General features: G+C 37.0%; 2 protein-coding genes across 3 annotated transcripts; one reads left to right on the forward strand and one right to left on the reverse strand.

The window, feature by feature from the left end:
• The first annotated feature begins 1,715 nt into the window (after positions 1 to 1,715).
• On the forward strand, positions 1,716 to 2,553 carry LOC148699187 (uncharacterized). The gene is made up of 2 exons (XM_088682198.1): positions 1,716 to 1,925; positions 2,081 to 2,553. The coding sequence occupies exons 1-2, from the start codon at positions 1,767 to 1,769 to the stop codon at positions 2,441 to 2,443; spliced, it is 522 nt and encodes a 173-aa protein (XP_088538324.1). The 5' UTR covers positions 1,716 to 1,766; the 3' UTR covers positions 2,444 to 2,553.
• An 8,009-nt stretch (positions 2,554 to 10,562) lies between these two features.
• Positions 10,563 to 13,053, reverse strand: LOC137720735 (LIM domain-containing protein PLIM2b-like). 2 transcript variants are annotated; one of them, XM_088697999.1, is made up of 6 exons: positions 12,828 to 13,053; positions 12,436 to 12,742; positions 11,983 to 12,076; positions 11,804 to 11,835; positions 11,495 to 11,584; positions 10,563 to 11,077 (listed from the first exon to the last, which is right to left on the reverse strand). In XM_088697999.1, exons 2-6 carry the CDS (start codon positions 12,568 to 12,570, stop codon positions 10,769 to 10,771), a joined length of 660 nt encoding a protein of 219 aa, XP_088554125.1. In that variant the 5' UTR covers positions 12,571 to 12,742; positions 12,828 to 13,053; the 3' UTR covers positions 10,563 to 10,768. The 2 variants fall into 2 exon arrangements, with proteins under 2 accessions (XP_088554125.1, XP_068315952.2); XM_068459851.2 differs by lacking the exon at positions 12,828 to 13,053 and having other exon boundaries at positions 12,436 to 12,790.
• Between the last annotated feature and the right edge of the window lie 218 nt (positions 13,054 to 13,271).

Below are 13,271 nucleotides of genomic sequence, written 5' to 3' on the forward strand. Positions count from 1 at the left end.
AATAAGGCAAGGTTGGTTGTCCAAGGTTATGCTCATAAACCTAGTTTGGACTATAATGAAACTTATGCTCCAGTGGCTAGACTAGACACTATCAGAACTCTCATTGCATTAGCTGCCCAAAAGAGCTGGAAGTTGTATCAGCTTGATGTTACATCTGCCTTCTTAAATGAAGTACTGCAGGAAGAGGTATATGTAGATCAACCAGAAGGGTTTATAGTGCAAGGCAAGGAAGACAAAGTGTATAGGCTCCATAAAGCTCTCTATGGACTGAAACAGGCACCTAGAGCCTGGTATGGGGAAATTGATACATATTTCTCACAGTGTGGTTTCCAAAAGAGTCTTAGTGAACCAACACTTTATATCAAGTCAGGTGGAGAAAAAGATATCATAATTGTTTCTATCTATGTAGATGATATTGTCTATACAGGTAGTAGCATCGAAATGTTGAGAGAATTCAAGAAGGACATGATGTTGAAATATGAGATGACTGATTTGGGTCTTCTTCACCATTTTCTCGGAATGGAAGTCATTCAAACTAACTCTAACATTTTTATTCATCAACAGAAGTATGCCTCTTCTTTGTTGAATAAATTTGGTTTGAATGAATGCAAATCTGTGACAACACCACTGGTAGCAATTGAAAAATTGAGCAAAGATGATGGAAATGGTCCAACAAATGAAGAATAATATAGAAAGATTTTGGGGAGTTTGCTGTATCTGACTGCTACAAGACCTGATGTGATGTATGCAGCAAGCTTGCTTGCAAGGTTTATGCATTGTCCTACAATGAAACACTATGGAACTGCCAAGAGAGTTCTCAGGTACATTAAAGGAACATTAGACTATGGTCTAGAATATGTGAAGGGCTGAAAAGCTATGTTAATTGGTTTTTGTGACAATGACTGGGGAGGATCAGTTGATGATAGCAAAAACACTTTAGGGTATGCTTTTTCTTTTAGCAGTGGGATTTTCTCTTGGGCTTCAGTTAAACAAAATTGTGTAGCACTTTCATCTGCTGAGGCAGAATACATCAGTGCTTTAGAGGCAACTGCACAAGCAATCTGACTTAGATTTGTACTGGAGGATTTAAGAGAACTTCAAACTGAAGCAACTCCATTGCAGTGTGACAACACATCTGCAATAGCTATCACAAAGAATCCTGTGTTCCGTCAAAAGACTAAGCACATTGATCGAAGGTATCACTTTATCAAAGATGCTTTGTAAGAATGAATTATAGACATGATTTACTGTCCTACGAAGGAACAATTGGCAGATATCTTCACAAAACCATTGGCTAAAGATCGATTCAACTACCTCAGAGATTTGCTTGGAGTAAAATCAGCTCAAAGCTTAAAGGGGAGTGTTGAATTATAAGCAGTGAGCTGATTAGTATTAGTGAATAACCTTGTGTTTAATTGTGTATCCACTTGTGTATAGAATTACCAAGTGTAGGTCTAAATATGTAAGGCCTTGAGTGCAATGTGTAATGATCCTAGCTACTTGCTAGATGAGTGAATGTGATCAATTTCTAGATGTATTGGTATAGCTCAGCTTTGTTAACTATAAGGGTACAAGCAATCTAACTTGGAAGACTAGTGCACACACAGGTAGTTTTCGATATCTTTTCATTTGAAATTCCATTTATTAACAACTTAAAACTTTCTTCCTTTTGCTGTGTTGTACTGATATATAGGGCTTAATTTGGTTTGCACAGGTATAAAATTTATGTAGAAGGATGGGCGTGGTCTGTAAGTGAAAAATACATCATGGCATGCGATTCTATGACGCTGTATGTAAAACCTCGTTACTACGATTTCTTTATGAGAGGCATGACGCCATTGCAACATTATTGGCCTATTAGGGACAACAGCAAGTGCACTTCTCTAAAGTTTGTTGTGGAATGCGGCAATAATGACACAGACAAGGTTAAATATCTCTGTCTATGTCCAAGTAAAACTTCAAGCATACGATGAAATTATATGTATTTTTTGTGAAACAGTAGGACATGTTATGTTGCAGACTGTGAATTTGAACTGTAGGTGCATGAAATTAACATTTTGGTATCTCGTAAATATGGCAGGTGCAGGAAATTGGGGAGGTAGCTAGCAAATTCATACAAGAAGATCTAAAGATGGACTATGTGTACGATTACATGTTTCATGTGCTAAATGAATATGCAAAGCTCTTGCAATTCAAACCGACTATACCTCTCAGTGCAGTGGAGATATGCTCAGAAACAATGGCATGTGCTGCAAATGGCACATGGAAAAACTTCATGGTGGAGTCCATGGTGAAGTATCCTAGTGATGAATTGCCATGCACTCTGCCTCCTCCATACGATTCTCCAGCTATTCGTAATTTTCTTGAGAGAAGGGCTAATTCAACTAAGCAAGTGGAAGCTTGGGAAGATGAATATTGGAAAAGTAGCAATAAAACGCAATAGAACCTTTTCCAATGTCTCCTGTTGTGCATTTTCTGTATTCCATAGGCTATGACTTGTAATTTTATGTCCTAGACTTAAATGAAGAGATTTGAACATAGGATTCCAAGTAACTTTGCTGATTAATATCCACTTAAAGTTTTATCCTTACACGATCATTTAGTTAACTGACAGTCTTCACTTTGTTAGAGAATGTTCTGAATTCAAATCTCATAGGCGACAGTTATATCAAACAAGGTTTTATCCTTGATTTTGGCTAAACAACACTCCCCTTAACGTTGATGGGGAATTTTAAACACACCATAACAATATTTTCTTCAAGTCTCAAATACGAAAAATCACAAACCTAGGTTTACACCAAATACCTTGCCACTTAGTGTTAGGATATACATAGTTGAGATATTTTGTATGCCTTGTATTGAGTGACATGTGTCATTAGGAGATTGGTTGTATTATGTCCTAAGGTGGTTACACTGTGTGTATTTATATTGTAAGTCAAGGCATTGTAATTATTAAGTGGTGAAATGAAAAGATTGTTCTTCAAGATTCTCTCTCTTCTCTTTGAGCTTTTTCCCTCTCTTCTTCTAAGTTCTTATAGTTGACATGGTATCATCGCCAATCAAAGTCTTATGCCATTTATTGTGATCCTACTGCTTCTGCTCATAGTGCTTGTCGGTGATTGTTCTTGGTGTTGTTTCTATAGAACTTAAGATCACAGGTTTTTACTTTGTTTGCATACCGATTAAACTGTGGGTTACCTGTATTTATAGCTTCAACATGATTACAACTGAGGGTTTGAAAACCCTATTTACAAGGAGATTCAAAATTCAAAAGATATATAACAGAAAGCTATAGATTACAAATATTGAAAAGATTCATCCTATAAACAAGGAAGCCTAATAAGTGAGGAGTTCAAACATAAACAAACTTTTGGAAGTACGCTGGACTCCTCAAAGCACGATGGAATTATCCCGAGGTTGACTTTGTCTAACAGCCTTCCGCAAGCTAACAGGTTGTGAAACAACTAGAAGCTTGGAAACAAGGAATTTAAATCTTGACGAAGATAGACCTTCAGTGAAAATGTTAGTGAGCTGGTCCTGAGAACAAGCATACTGTACCAAGAGTTGACCACGAACAACTTTCTCATGAACATAATGATAGTCCACTTCCAAATGCTTGGTTCTAGAATGAAAAACAGGATTGGAGGCAAGAGCAATCAAAGTGACATTGTCACACCAGATTATTGGTTGAACCAAATGCAAATGGAGATCTCTATATAACGACCGTAACCAAGATAACTCAGCTGTAGTATAAGCTAATTGTCGGTACTCCACCTCGGCACTCGATCTGGAGTCGGTCTTCTGCTTCTTCGAACTCTAGGAAACAAGCTTTGAACCCAAATAAATACAAAAACCACCGGTAGAATGACGAGTATCTGGGTTACCAGCATAATCTGCATCAAAATAGGCTGTTAACTTTGCATCTCCTGGTTTATACAGTAAGCCATGATTAAACGTAGCTTTCAAGTAACGACGTATTCGTTTGACTGCTGCCCAGTGTGTGTTCTTCGGTGAGTGCATAAACTGGCACACCTGATTTACAACATACAACAAATCAAGCCGAGTTATTGTGAGATAATGTAGAGCACCAACAACACTACGATACATTCTAGATTTTCATGTGGATCACCATCATAGGCATTTAATTTCTGACCAGTCACCACCGGAGTAGAAATAGGTTTGGCTTCTGTGAACTTAGTTCTCATGAGTAAGTCTAAGGCATACTTAGACTGACTGAGATGCATGGAATCACCATTATATTTGACCTCAATACCCAGGAAATAATTCAATGGGCCCAAGTCCTTCATGGAAAACAAACTGCCAAGTTTCTTTATCAAATGCGCCATTGAGTAGAACTATTTCCCGTAATTAGAATGTTATCTATATAGATTAACAGAATAGGATATAAACCCCTTTTATTGAAAACAAACAAACTGTAATCACATGTAAATTCTTCAAAGCCCAGTTGAAGTAAGAAGTCTGAAAAGCGTTGAAACCAAGCTATAGGCGCTTGTTTTAAACCATAAATAGAACGTTGCAACTTACAAACATGATTTGGAAACTGCTGATCAATGAAACCCGATGGTTTACGCATGAAAACATGTTCAGTTAAATAGCCGTGTAGAAACGCATTTTGAACGTCGAGTTGACGCATAGCCCACTTCTTGAGCACGACATAACTCATAACAAGTCGAATCGTGTTGTGCTTAACCACGGGGCTAAACGTCTCATTGTAATCCACGCCAACTTTTTGGTGAAATCCATTGGCTACTAAACGAGCTTTATGACGCTCTATAGTACCATCTGCTCTTCGTTTAATCTTGAACACACATTTGTTTGGGAGCACGTTCATGTTAGGATGATATGGAACTAAACTCCAAGTCTCACACCGTTGTAGAGCATTGAACTCTTGCACCATAGCATGTCGCCACTCCTTATGCTTCATTGCCTGACTGTAACAGGTAAGTTCAACAGAAACTGAATCAAATGCAACATGCATAGCATACTTGGGATTAGGTTTGATGACCCCTGACTTGAATTGTGTAGTCATTGAATGACATGTACCACGAGGCTCATCAATATGCACAGGTTGTGAATCCACTAATACTTGCTCATTTGATGGTAGGGAGGGTCCTAAGGGCAGCCTAAGTTCGACAGGTGAAAGGGATGTAGGTGAGTTAATAATTGAAGGGTTTATATTTGGCATGGTGGTAGCATCATGATGGGAGTCTGAAGATGGTGCGGAATTAGTGGTAGGAGAAATTTGTGGGATAGGAAGAGGATTAGTTTGACTAGGACTAGACAAAACAGGCATCGTAGAAGTACTTGGTGATGGGAACGTAAATAATAATTGGGACAAGTGATTGTTACCTGGTGCATCAACGCTTTCAGAAGAAGATGTGAGTCCCTTAAAAGGGAAGAAATCCTTATCGAACAAGACATGGCGAGACAAATAAATTCGTCTCGTGGACAGATCCAAGCATTTGTATCCTTGATATGGTGTTAACCAGGGAACCAAAGACTTTCAACATGTCATAATTTGGTTTCCTATGAAACATTTTCTCAAATGGTGATGTGTTTGATAGAACACGCGTTGGCAAGCGATTGATTAATTATGTAGCAGTCAAACATGCATCAAACCAAAATTTATTTGGCATGGAAGACTGAGAAAGCATGACAATTGCAGTTTCAACAATGTGGCTATGTTTGTGTTCGGCCAAACCATTTTGTTCAGGGTGTTTAGGGCACGAAAAACATTGTGAATACCATGGGCTGCAAGAAATTGTTGGAAAACATGACTTTTGTATACACCACCTTCATCGCATTGAAGAGTTTTGATTGAGCAATTAAACATATTTTCAACTTTGGCTTTAAACTTCACAAAAATTTCAAACACTTCAAATTTTTGTTTCATGAGAAAAATCCAAGAATATCGCGAATAATCATCAACAAACAACACATAATAACGAAAACCTTCATTAGAAATAACTGGAGAACACCACACATCAGAGTGTAAAAGTTGCAAAGGAAATTGAGATATAGACTCGGAAATATTGAAAGGTAACCTAGTACTTTTACCTAGAGGACATGACTCACAAAAGGTTACATCACAAGTACCATGAATAGGTACCATTTTATTTGAAACTAAAATTTTTATTATTGGTTTGGCAGGGTGGTCAAGACGAGCATGCCACTTTTGAGCTGAGACCCTTACTCCCACAAATGCAGATACAGAATGATTGAGAAATCCACTGCCATCTGGAAATGGGTACAACTCATTCTCACATCTCCCTCAGAAAAGCGTCTTCTGTGTCTTGAGGTCCTTGACAAGGAAAAAATGTGGAAAAATTAGTAAGTAACAATCATTATCTAGGGTAAACCTATGGGTAGAAAGAATATTAGTGGATGCATTAGGACAGTGAAGGACATCTCTTAAAACAAAAGAGCAAGCATTAGTTTGAAGTTGATTTGAACCATAGTGTGCAATCGAGATACCAATATTATTACCTACACCTCCCACACCTTCATTACCATTATATTCTTTGGGGTTGACCAAACTTTAAAGATTTGGGGTAATATGTGCATTGGCACCTGTGTCGAGGAGCCAACATCCATTCTGTTGTTTGTTAAGGGTGATAGGTGAGGACGTCATTGCTGAAAGACGTTTGGTTGGTATTTTGCCTTCAAATGCAGTATTCATGCGTTGATAGCAGTCAAGTGCAGGATGACCTAGTTTGCCACAAATTTGACAAACAATTCTTTCTCAACAAGAAACAAACCTGTCTTCATTACCTTGGTTGTTCTACGGATGATTGGTGTTGCGAGGGTTGTTCCCTCTTGGAAGTGCACCACGATTTGAGGGGTTGCCTCGTCCTCCACCACTAGACCACCAACACGTCTTCATGAGGCCACAAAGGCATTGACCGCCTTCAACCAAAGGGACATTGTGTTCTGCCAGTTTCCATTCCATAGTCAGCAGCAGGGATTTAAGAGTTGGATATATGGTACGAGTGTCACGAGCTTGTGCAGCACTCACAGTCATCTCGAACCCTGGCCCAAGATTATTCAACACAATCTGAACCAGTTCTTCATCACTTACAAGTTGCCCAGCAAGGGCAAGGTTGTCAGCTATTGCATTCATTCGATCCAGGTAATCCGCCACAGATAGATCATTTTTTTTTGTCCGCAACAACACATTTCTTAGAAACAAAATTCGATTTTGAGATGTGGATGCATACCTTTGCTCAAGAGCTTCCCATATAGCTCGAGCAGTTCTTTTGCTTGCCACCACATACAAGATAGAAGCAGTGAGAGATCCATTAATCCAGTTAAGGACCATTTGATCCTGCTGCACCCAAGTTGTATACGCAGGATTCACAGTGGCTGAACCATCAACATGTTTTGCAAGGCATAGCAACATGCCATTAACGTAGCCCATCAGATCCTGACTTTTCAGAATAAGGAGAATTTGTGCTAACCATAGTAGGTAGTTGGTTCTATCTAATTTGATGTTGACGATAGTGGAGAAGGGTTGGAAAATGGTGTTTTAGGGGTTGGGTTAACAACAAGAATAACTGGAACAAATGAAACATTGTTTTCAACCATGGAAGCGATGTTGGGAAGAATGACAGGACTAGGATCTTTGTCGTTAGACAAAAAAAGCTCTAAAGACCATATAGAACTTAAGATCGTAGGTTTTCACTTTGTTTGCATACCCATTAAACTGTGGATTGCCTGTATTTATAGCTTCAACATGATTACAACTGAGGGTTTGAAAACCCTATTTACAAGGAGATTCAAAATTCAAAAGATACATAACAGAAAGCTACATATTACAAATATTGAAAAGATACATCTTATAAACAAGGAAGCCAAATCAGTGAGGAGTTCAAACATAAACAAACTCCTTAAAGTACGCTGGACACCTCAAAGCACGGTGGAATTATCTTGAGGTTGACTTCGTCTAATAGTTTCGTCGTTAATTAGTTCTTGCCGTTGTTTGGAGCTTCTTCTCTGATCTTGCAAGTCAGTGATTTCGTCGAAAGTTTTAAGTTGGTGCTCTTGTTGGTGTTCGTCAGTGATTTTTCCCGATTTCTTAGTCGTTGTTTGTCGGTTGCTCGTCATGCATACAGAGGTGATATCTTTCCCTCTTTGTTACTGCGTATCTATTGTGATTTCTTGTGATTTGTGATTGTGTATAAACCTTAATTTTTGGGGGTTTTCGTCTTCATTGTTGTTCGATCTTGTGATTTGTCTCCCTGATCGTGTTGGAGTTGCAATTTTTAGTCGTCTACTTGTCGAGTTTGCGAATTACTTAGCATTGAAGCAATTGTCTACTTCATAATCATGGTTAGCACTGCTCAATTAGCTCTTACGCAGTCACCTATTTCTTCTTTGATTACTAGTGTTCGCAATACTGTTACTATCAAACTTGATGACTCGAATTATGTTAATTGGAATTTTCAAATGGAATTGTTACTCGATGGCAATGGAATTCGTGGATTTGTTGATGGTTCCAATTGATTGGGGTGGGTAGGGGAGCTTTGGTGACTTAGTGTTTTTTGTATGGTTAGCAAATTAAAAAAAAAAAAATGAAAGGGGTACTCTGATCTAGGTCCAAAAGTTTGAGTTATTATTGGATTTAGTCGAGTGACTAATTTTTCTATTTTAATTATTTTTTTTAATTAAACTTCTTGATTTATCTATTTTTATTCACATTTTTAATTTGAATATATAAATAAGAAGATCTAAACAATTTATTAAAAATAGTTAAAAAAAATTATATGTCACCATATGTGAATACCTACATCATAGGTTGAATGAATACATTCAACGTCTTTACCATTGGGCCACTTGATGTGGTTTCTCAAAATTAAATGGCCTAGTAGTATATTTAGCACATATATAATTGAAAAACATGGTCATCCTTGCTTTATATATCTATTTTTTTCTTGGTACGTATGTTACACATGATTAATTATGGACATGTTGTGAGAGTACAGCGGGATGAATACAAAGTCAATCAAACTCCATAGATATTAGATGTATAACGACTTAACTCTCGATTGAATGATACACCAGATTCTAAATGGATCTATGCAGGGGAGGATTTATTGTATCCGGTACTGTTCTCGTAACATTCTGATTCACTAATACAATGCTATATGTAAGTCATTTTTTCACAGAACACTGCAATAAAAGACTGAACTTAATAGTGACAATGAACCTGGTCCATATAGTTATATTCCTCCAAGTGACATATTGTTTTCTTTGTCTGGGATGCAACGTTGACTGCACCCGTTACACCTTTTCTTACTTAAATGGGGATCAGCTTCCATTCTAGTTAATGGTTCTAACATTAGGGGGAGTTTGTGTTGCTTCTCTTCATGAAGTGTGTGCTTCCCCTTTTCTTTCCTACAAAGAGGGAAGAAGAATTGCGGTTTCGTCATCATTGTTAACTTTTATTAGAAAACCTTTTGGCTAAAAGCAATTCTGAAACTTTGGCAAAATAGTGTAACAATAAAGAAAGTCGAACATATGAAATGAGAGAATTTATTTGGATATAGCTAGTTTTAACAGAATTCAATGAACTTAAAGATAGCAACCACAATATACATCATCCATTCGTTAGATCAAAGGCAGTTAGGGAGCGAAGCGTTCAATCACACATGGCCTCAAAATATAAGGGCTCCCAAATAAATTTCTATTTAATATAATATTATTACATCAAATTTTATGAAAGTTGATCTCGTGCTTCAAGAAAACTGTGAAGTGCATATGACATATATATTAGGTTTTTGTTACGTTGGAAAAGGTTGCATTCAATAGATAATAATAAATTTAAAGATTGTTGGAATCGTCATCAAAATTTTCTCAAGAAATGTGATTTTTTTTTTTTTTTTTAATGTTGACAGGAATGCATTATTTGTAGAGTTGAAGTTTTTCCGAGAGCATTTGCCGAAAGAAATGAAGATATTCATTGACATGTTGGACTACTTGAGAGGATTGTTGTTTCCAACTGCAAGGATTGCATACAAAATTTTATTGATGTATTTGTTACTTTTGCAGCAAAGAATGCACGAAGAACTATCTTTAAGTTAAACTTCAATTCGGGACTTTTTGAAGCTTTTGTTCATTTGGTTTCTTAATATTGAACTGATTGCTGACTATTAAGTAATATGATTATTTTTGTAGCTTTCTTTACATTCTATGATATTTGGAAACTAATAATTAGCCTGATTTTTAAAGTTTGTTTCAGTTTTAGTTATTGCTTTTTAGCAACAATGCATTGTTCAAATTTTTTTTTAAGATTGTCATAAGAAGGTCCCATTATGAATTTCACACAAGACCCTGAAATCGTTAGATAGTTGTCACATGGTGTCACTAGTTACAAAAGAGAATCTCTCGCACTTTTGGCCTAGTCAAAAAACTAAGCAGAAAAGTGAATATAGGAGCACTTCTCTAAATCCCCAAATTCTTAACAATCGTGAACTGAATGAACATAATTTATTTGAATTGTTACAAATGTTAAGTTTCCCAAATTAATTTCTCAAGAAAATGGAAAAAAAAAAATTGGATCATTTAATATCCATGTGATTTTGTTTAAAATCAAGCAACCAAAATCAGCTTACAGTCTGAAAGTAATATGTGAACAAATTATACATATATTTGAACAAGATGAGGAGGGTTTTTCAGCCAAAAGAACAAAAATGAAGTTTTCAAGTTACTCTGAAAGGCAAGAGGAAGAGATGTGGCACAAAAAGCATTTTTAAGACTCCTCAGGTGGCTGGTCAGTCTGGTCCTTAGATTCTGATTCTGGTTCTGGTTGCGCCTCCTTGGAGGCGGCCTCAGCAGCGGCAGCTGCTTCGTCAGTTGCTTCAGCAGATGTGGCATTTTTCCTATTTGCAGCAGCCTGGAGGACATGGCTGTAGTTCCCTTTCTCCAGGAAGAGCTGAGAAAAATGGTGCTTGCAGTAAAGGACTCCATCAAGAGCCGCATAGGATGAATGTGTAAGGGGACAGCCCCCATGAGCACACCTGAAGCATGACTTGTGGTAACTTTCTCCCTCCAATGTCACCTGTTTAAATTACAATATCACAAAACAATTACTTATTCGTCTCACATGTGAGTACAAACTTTCATTTCATGATTTCAACGAGTTACGTTTGCGTTTGTGTCAAACTCTGATTTATAGATAAAAATAAATGATTCCTCATATGTAAGGAGTCAAGTAGCGTTGGTTAGTAATTACTATATCTATGCAGCCAACATGTTATAAACATGGGAACTGCTTATATGCGTTTTTGGCAAATGTTGCATTTTTCAATGGCTCACTGAAATCAAATTGGATAGAGCAGTGTGCTCCACCCTCTGCACCATAGATTGAATCCCCCTCCCCGTAGTTTATATGAATTCAATGTAATAAAACTATCGTTTGTTAAGGAAATAAAAGGCTCGTTGAAATCAAATTTATCTCCTTAATTATATTACTTACCTTCTCCAGTGGATAGACTGTCTTTGAGCAAGTTGCACACTTGTCTTGGGTTCCACAGAACATGGAAGAGAGCTTGCTGGGGGCCCTATTCTGTATAACATCATACAGTTCATATGTCATGCTACTGCAATTTTAAGAGCAAATTATATGATACAAATTTATATAGAGTTTTGATCACTTGGTCCCTGACTCCCCATTGATCAAGAAAATCCGTAGGCATCAATCATTCGAACAAAATCCAATGGTTAGCGTATCCGAAATGTAAAATCAGAACTTAAACCAAGTTTGAATGTGACAATGTATACATACCAGTTGTTCGCCCTGCTTCTCGGCAGATTTTGCTGCAAAAAAAAAAAAAAAAAAAATTCATCAGAAAACAACATACTGTTAGCAAACAGAGGGAAAACAAAAGAAGTAGTTGTTTAATGCTGCAGATTATTTTTTAAAAAATAGAATAATTAAAGATATGAAGGGAAAAAAAAACTCACCGAAATTCTTGCCGAAATTCCCAGATTCCTTGAAAAGCTGCTCGAAATGAGGTTTGCAGTAGAGGACTCCATCCATGGAGGAATAGGTGCTCATCTGTCAAAATTATATACATAATTCTTGATCCTTTTCATATTTGGAAATATTTAACCAAGATTTATGATCTTTCAAATAAATGAAGGCTTAATTATAGTTATCAAATTAACTTTGCAAATGTTCATGACTCTTAGGTATTGAAAGTTATGTTAAGTCCATCTTTCTTTGTTAGGTCTAACTTCTGAGTCATAACATGTTATACTCAACTTAAAACGACGCATGCACGAGCGATTTTCAACCACTGATGTGAGTTTTACAAATCAATCAATTGTTGAGAATCGTCCCCAAAACCGGAGAAAGCTTACACACATCTGTTGCAAACCTAAACAAAGTTAAAAGGTGAAAAGCGATGTATATACCGAGAGAAATCCCTTGCAGTGGCTGCATTTGAAGCAGGATTTATGATAAGGTACTCCTTCAAGGGACAACATTTCAGTTACATAAACAGTCTTATCACAGGCGCTGCATTTATCCAGAGTTCCTGTAAACGCCATTGTCTTCCTTATTCAAACAGATCGAAACAAAAAACCCGAAAAAGTATGCAGTCTTTGTCTTCAACTCAGGTGCCTGAGAAATCCGAGGCAAGTTCAACAAGGGGAAGCACCGTGCTTGCTACCGGTACCTCAGACAAATCTGAAAAGGGACTGAGCAAAGTCTCTGATTTGTCTGAACAAAACCTAATTTATATCAGATTATAATGGATTTCGTAACGCTGCTAAATGGAGGACAAGTGAAGGGAGTAATTTATTACCCTAATTGTGGAAGTCATCCGACTGGATTGGAGTAAAACAAGGTTGGTGATCTGACCTTTTCGATGACAAAATGATAGCCAAATGTTTAGCTTCCTGGTTGTTGGTAGTTAAGTTGGTTAAAGATAGTATGTTTCTTTATTGTCCAATGCAGGAAATTGCAAATTTGTAAGGGCCAACCATCTGATTAGCAATGCCAAAAGATAGTGTTCAAGCAATTAGGTGGCCCTGGCCATAAGATAAATAAAAGTGAGTGAATGATAATTTTAGCTGGAAATATGGGTTATTTTAAAAAATCCCACTTGCTATTGTAAATTATATTTCCAAAATGTAGTCATTACAGATTAGTAAATATCAAGAGAGACGAACCGACGACCCATTACTAATTATTGTCCTTGATTTGTACATCGCTACCTACTAGCACATCAGGTGTGAGATTTCATTAT

This window comes from Pyrus communis, chromosome 1 (genome assembly GCF_041283825.1).
Source record: "Pyrus communis isolate YQ-2024b chromosome 1, ASM4128382v1, whole genome shotgun sequence".
NCBI classification, from domain to species: domain Eukaryota; kingdom Viridiplantae; phylum Streptophyta; class Magnoliopsida; order Rosales; family Rosaceae; genus Pyrus; species Pyrus communis.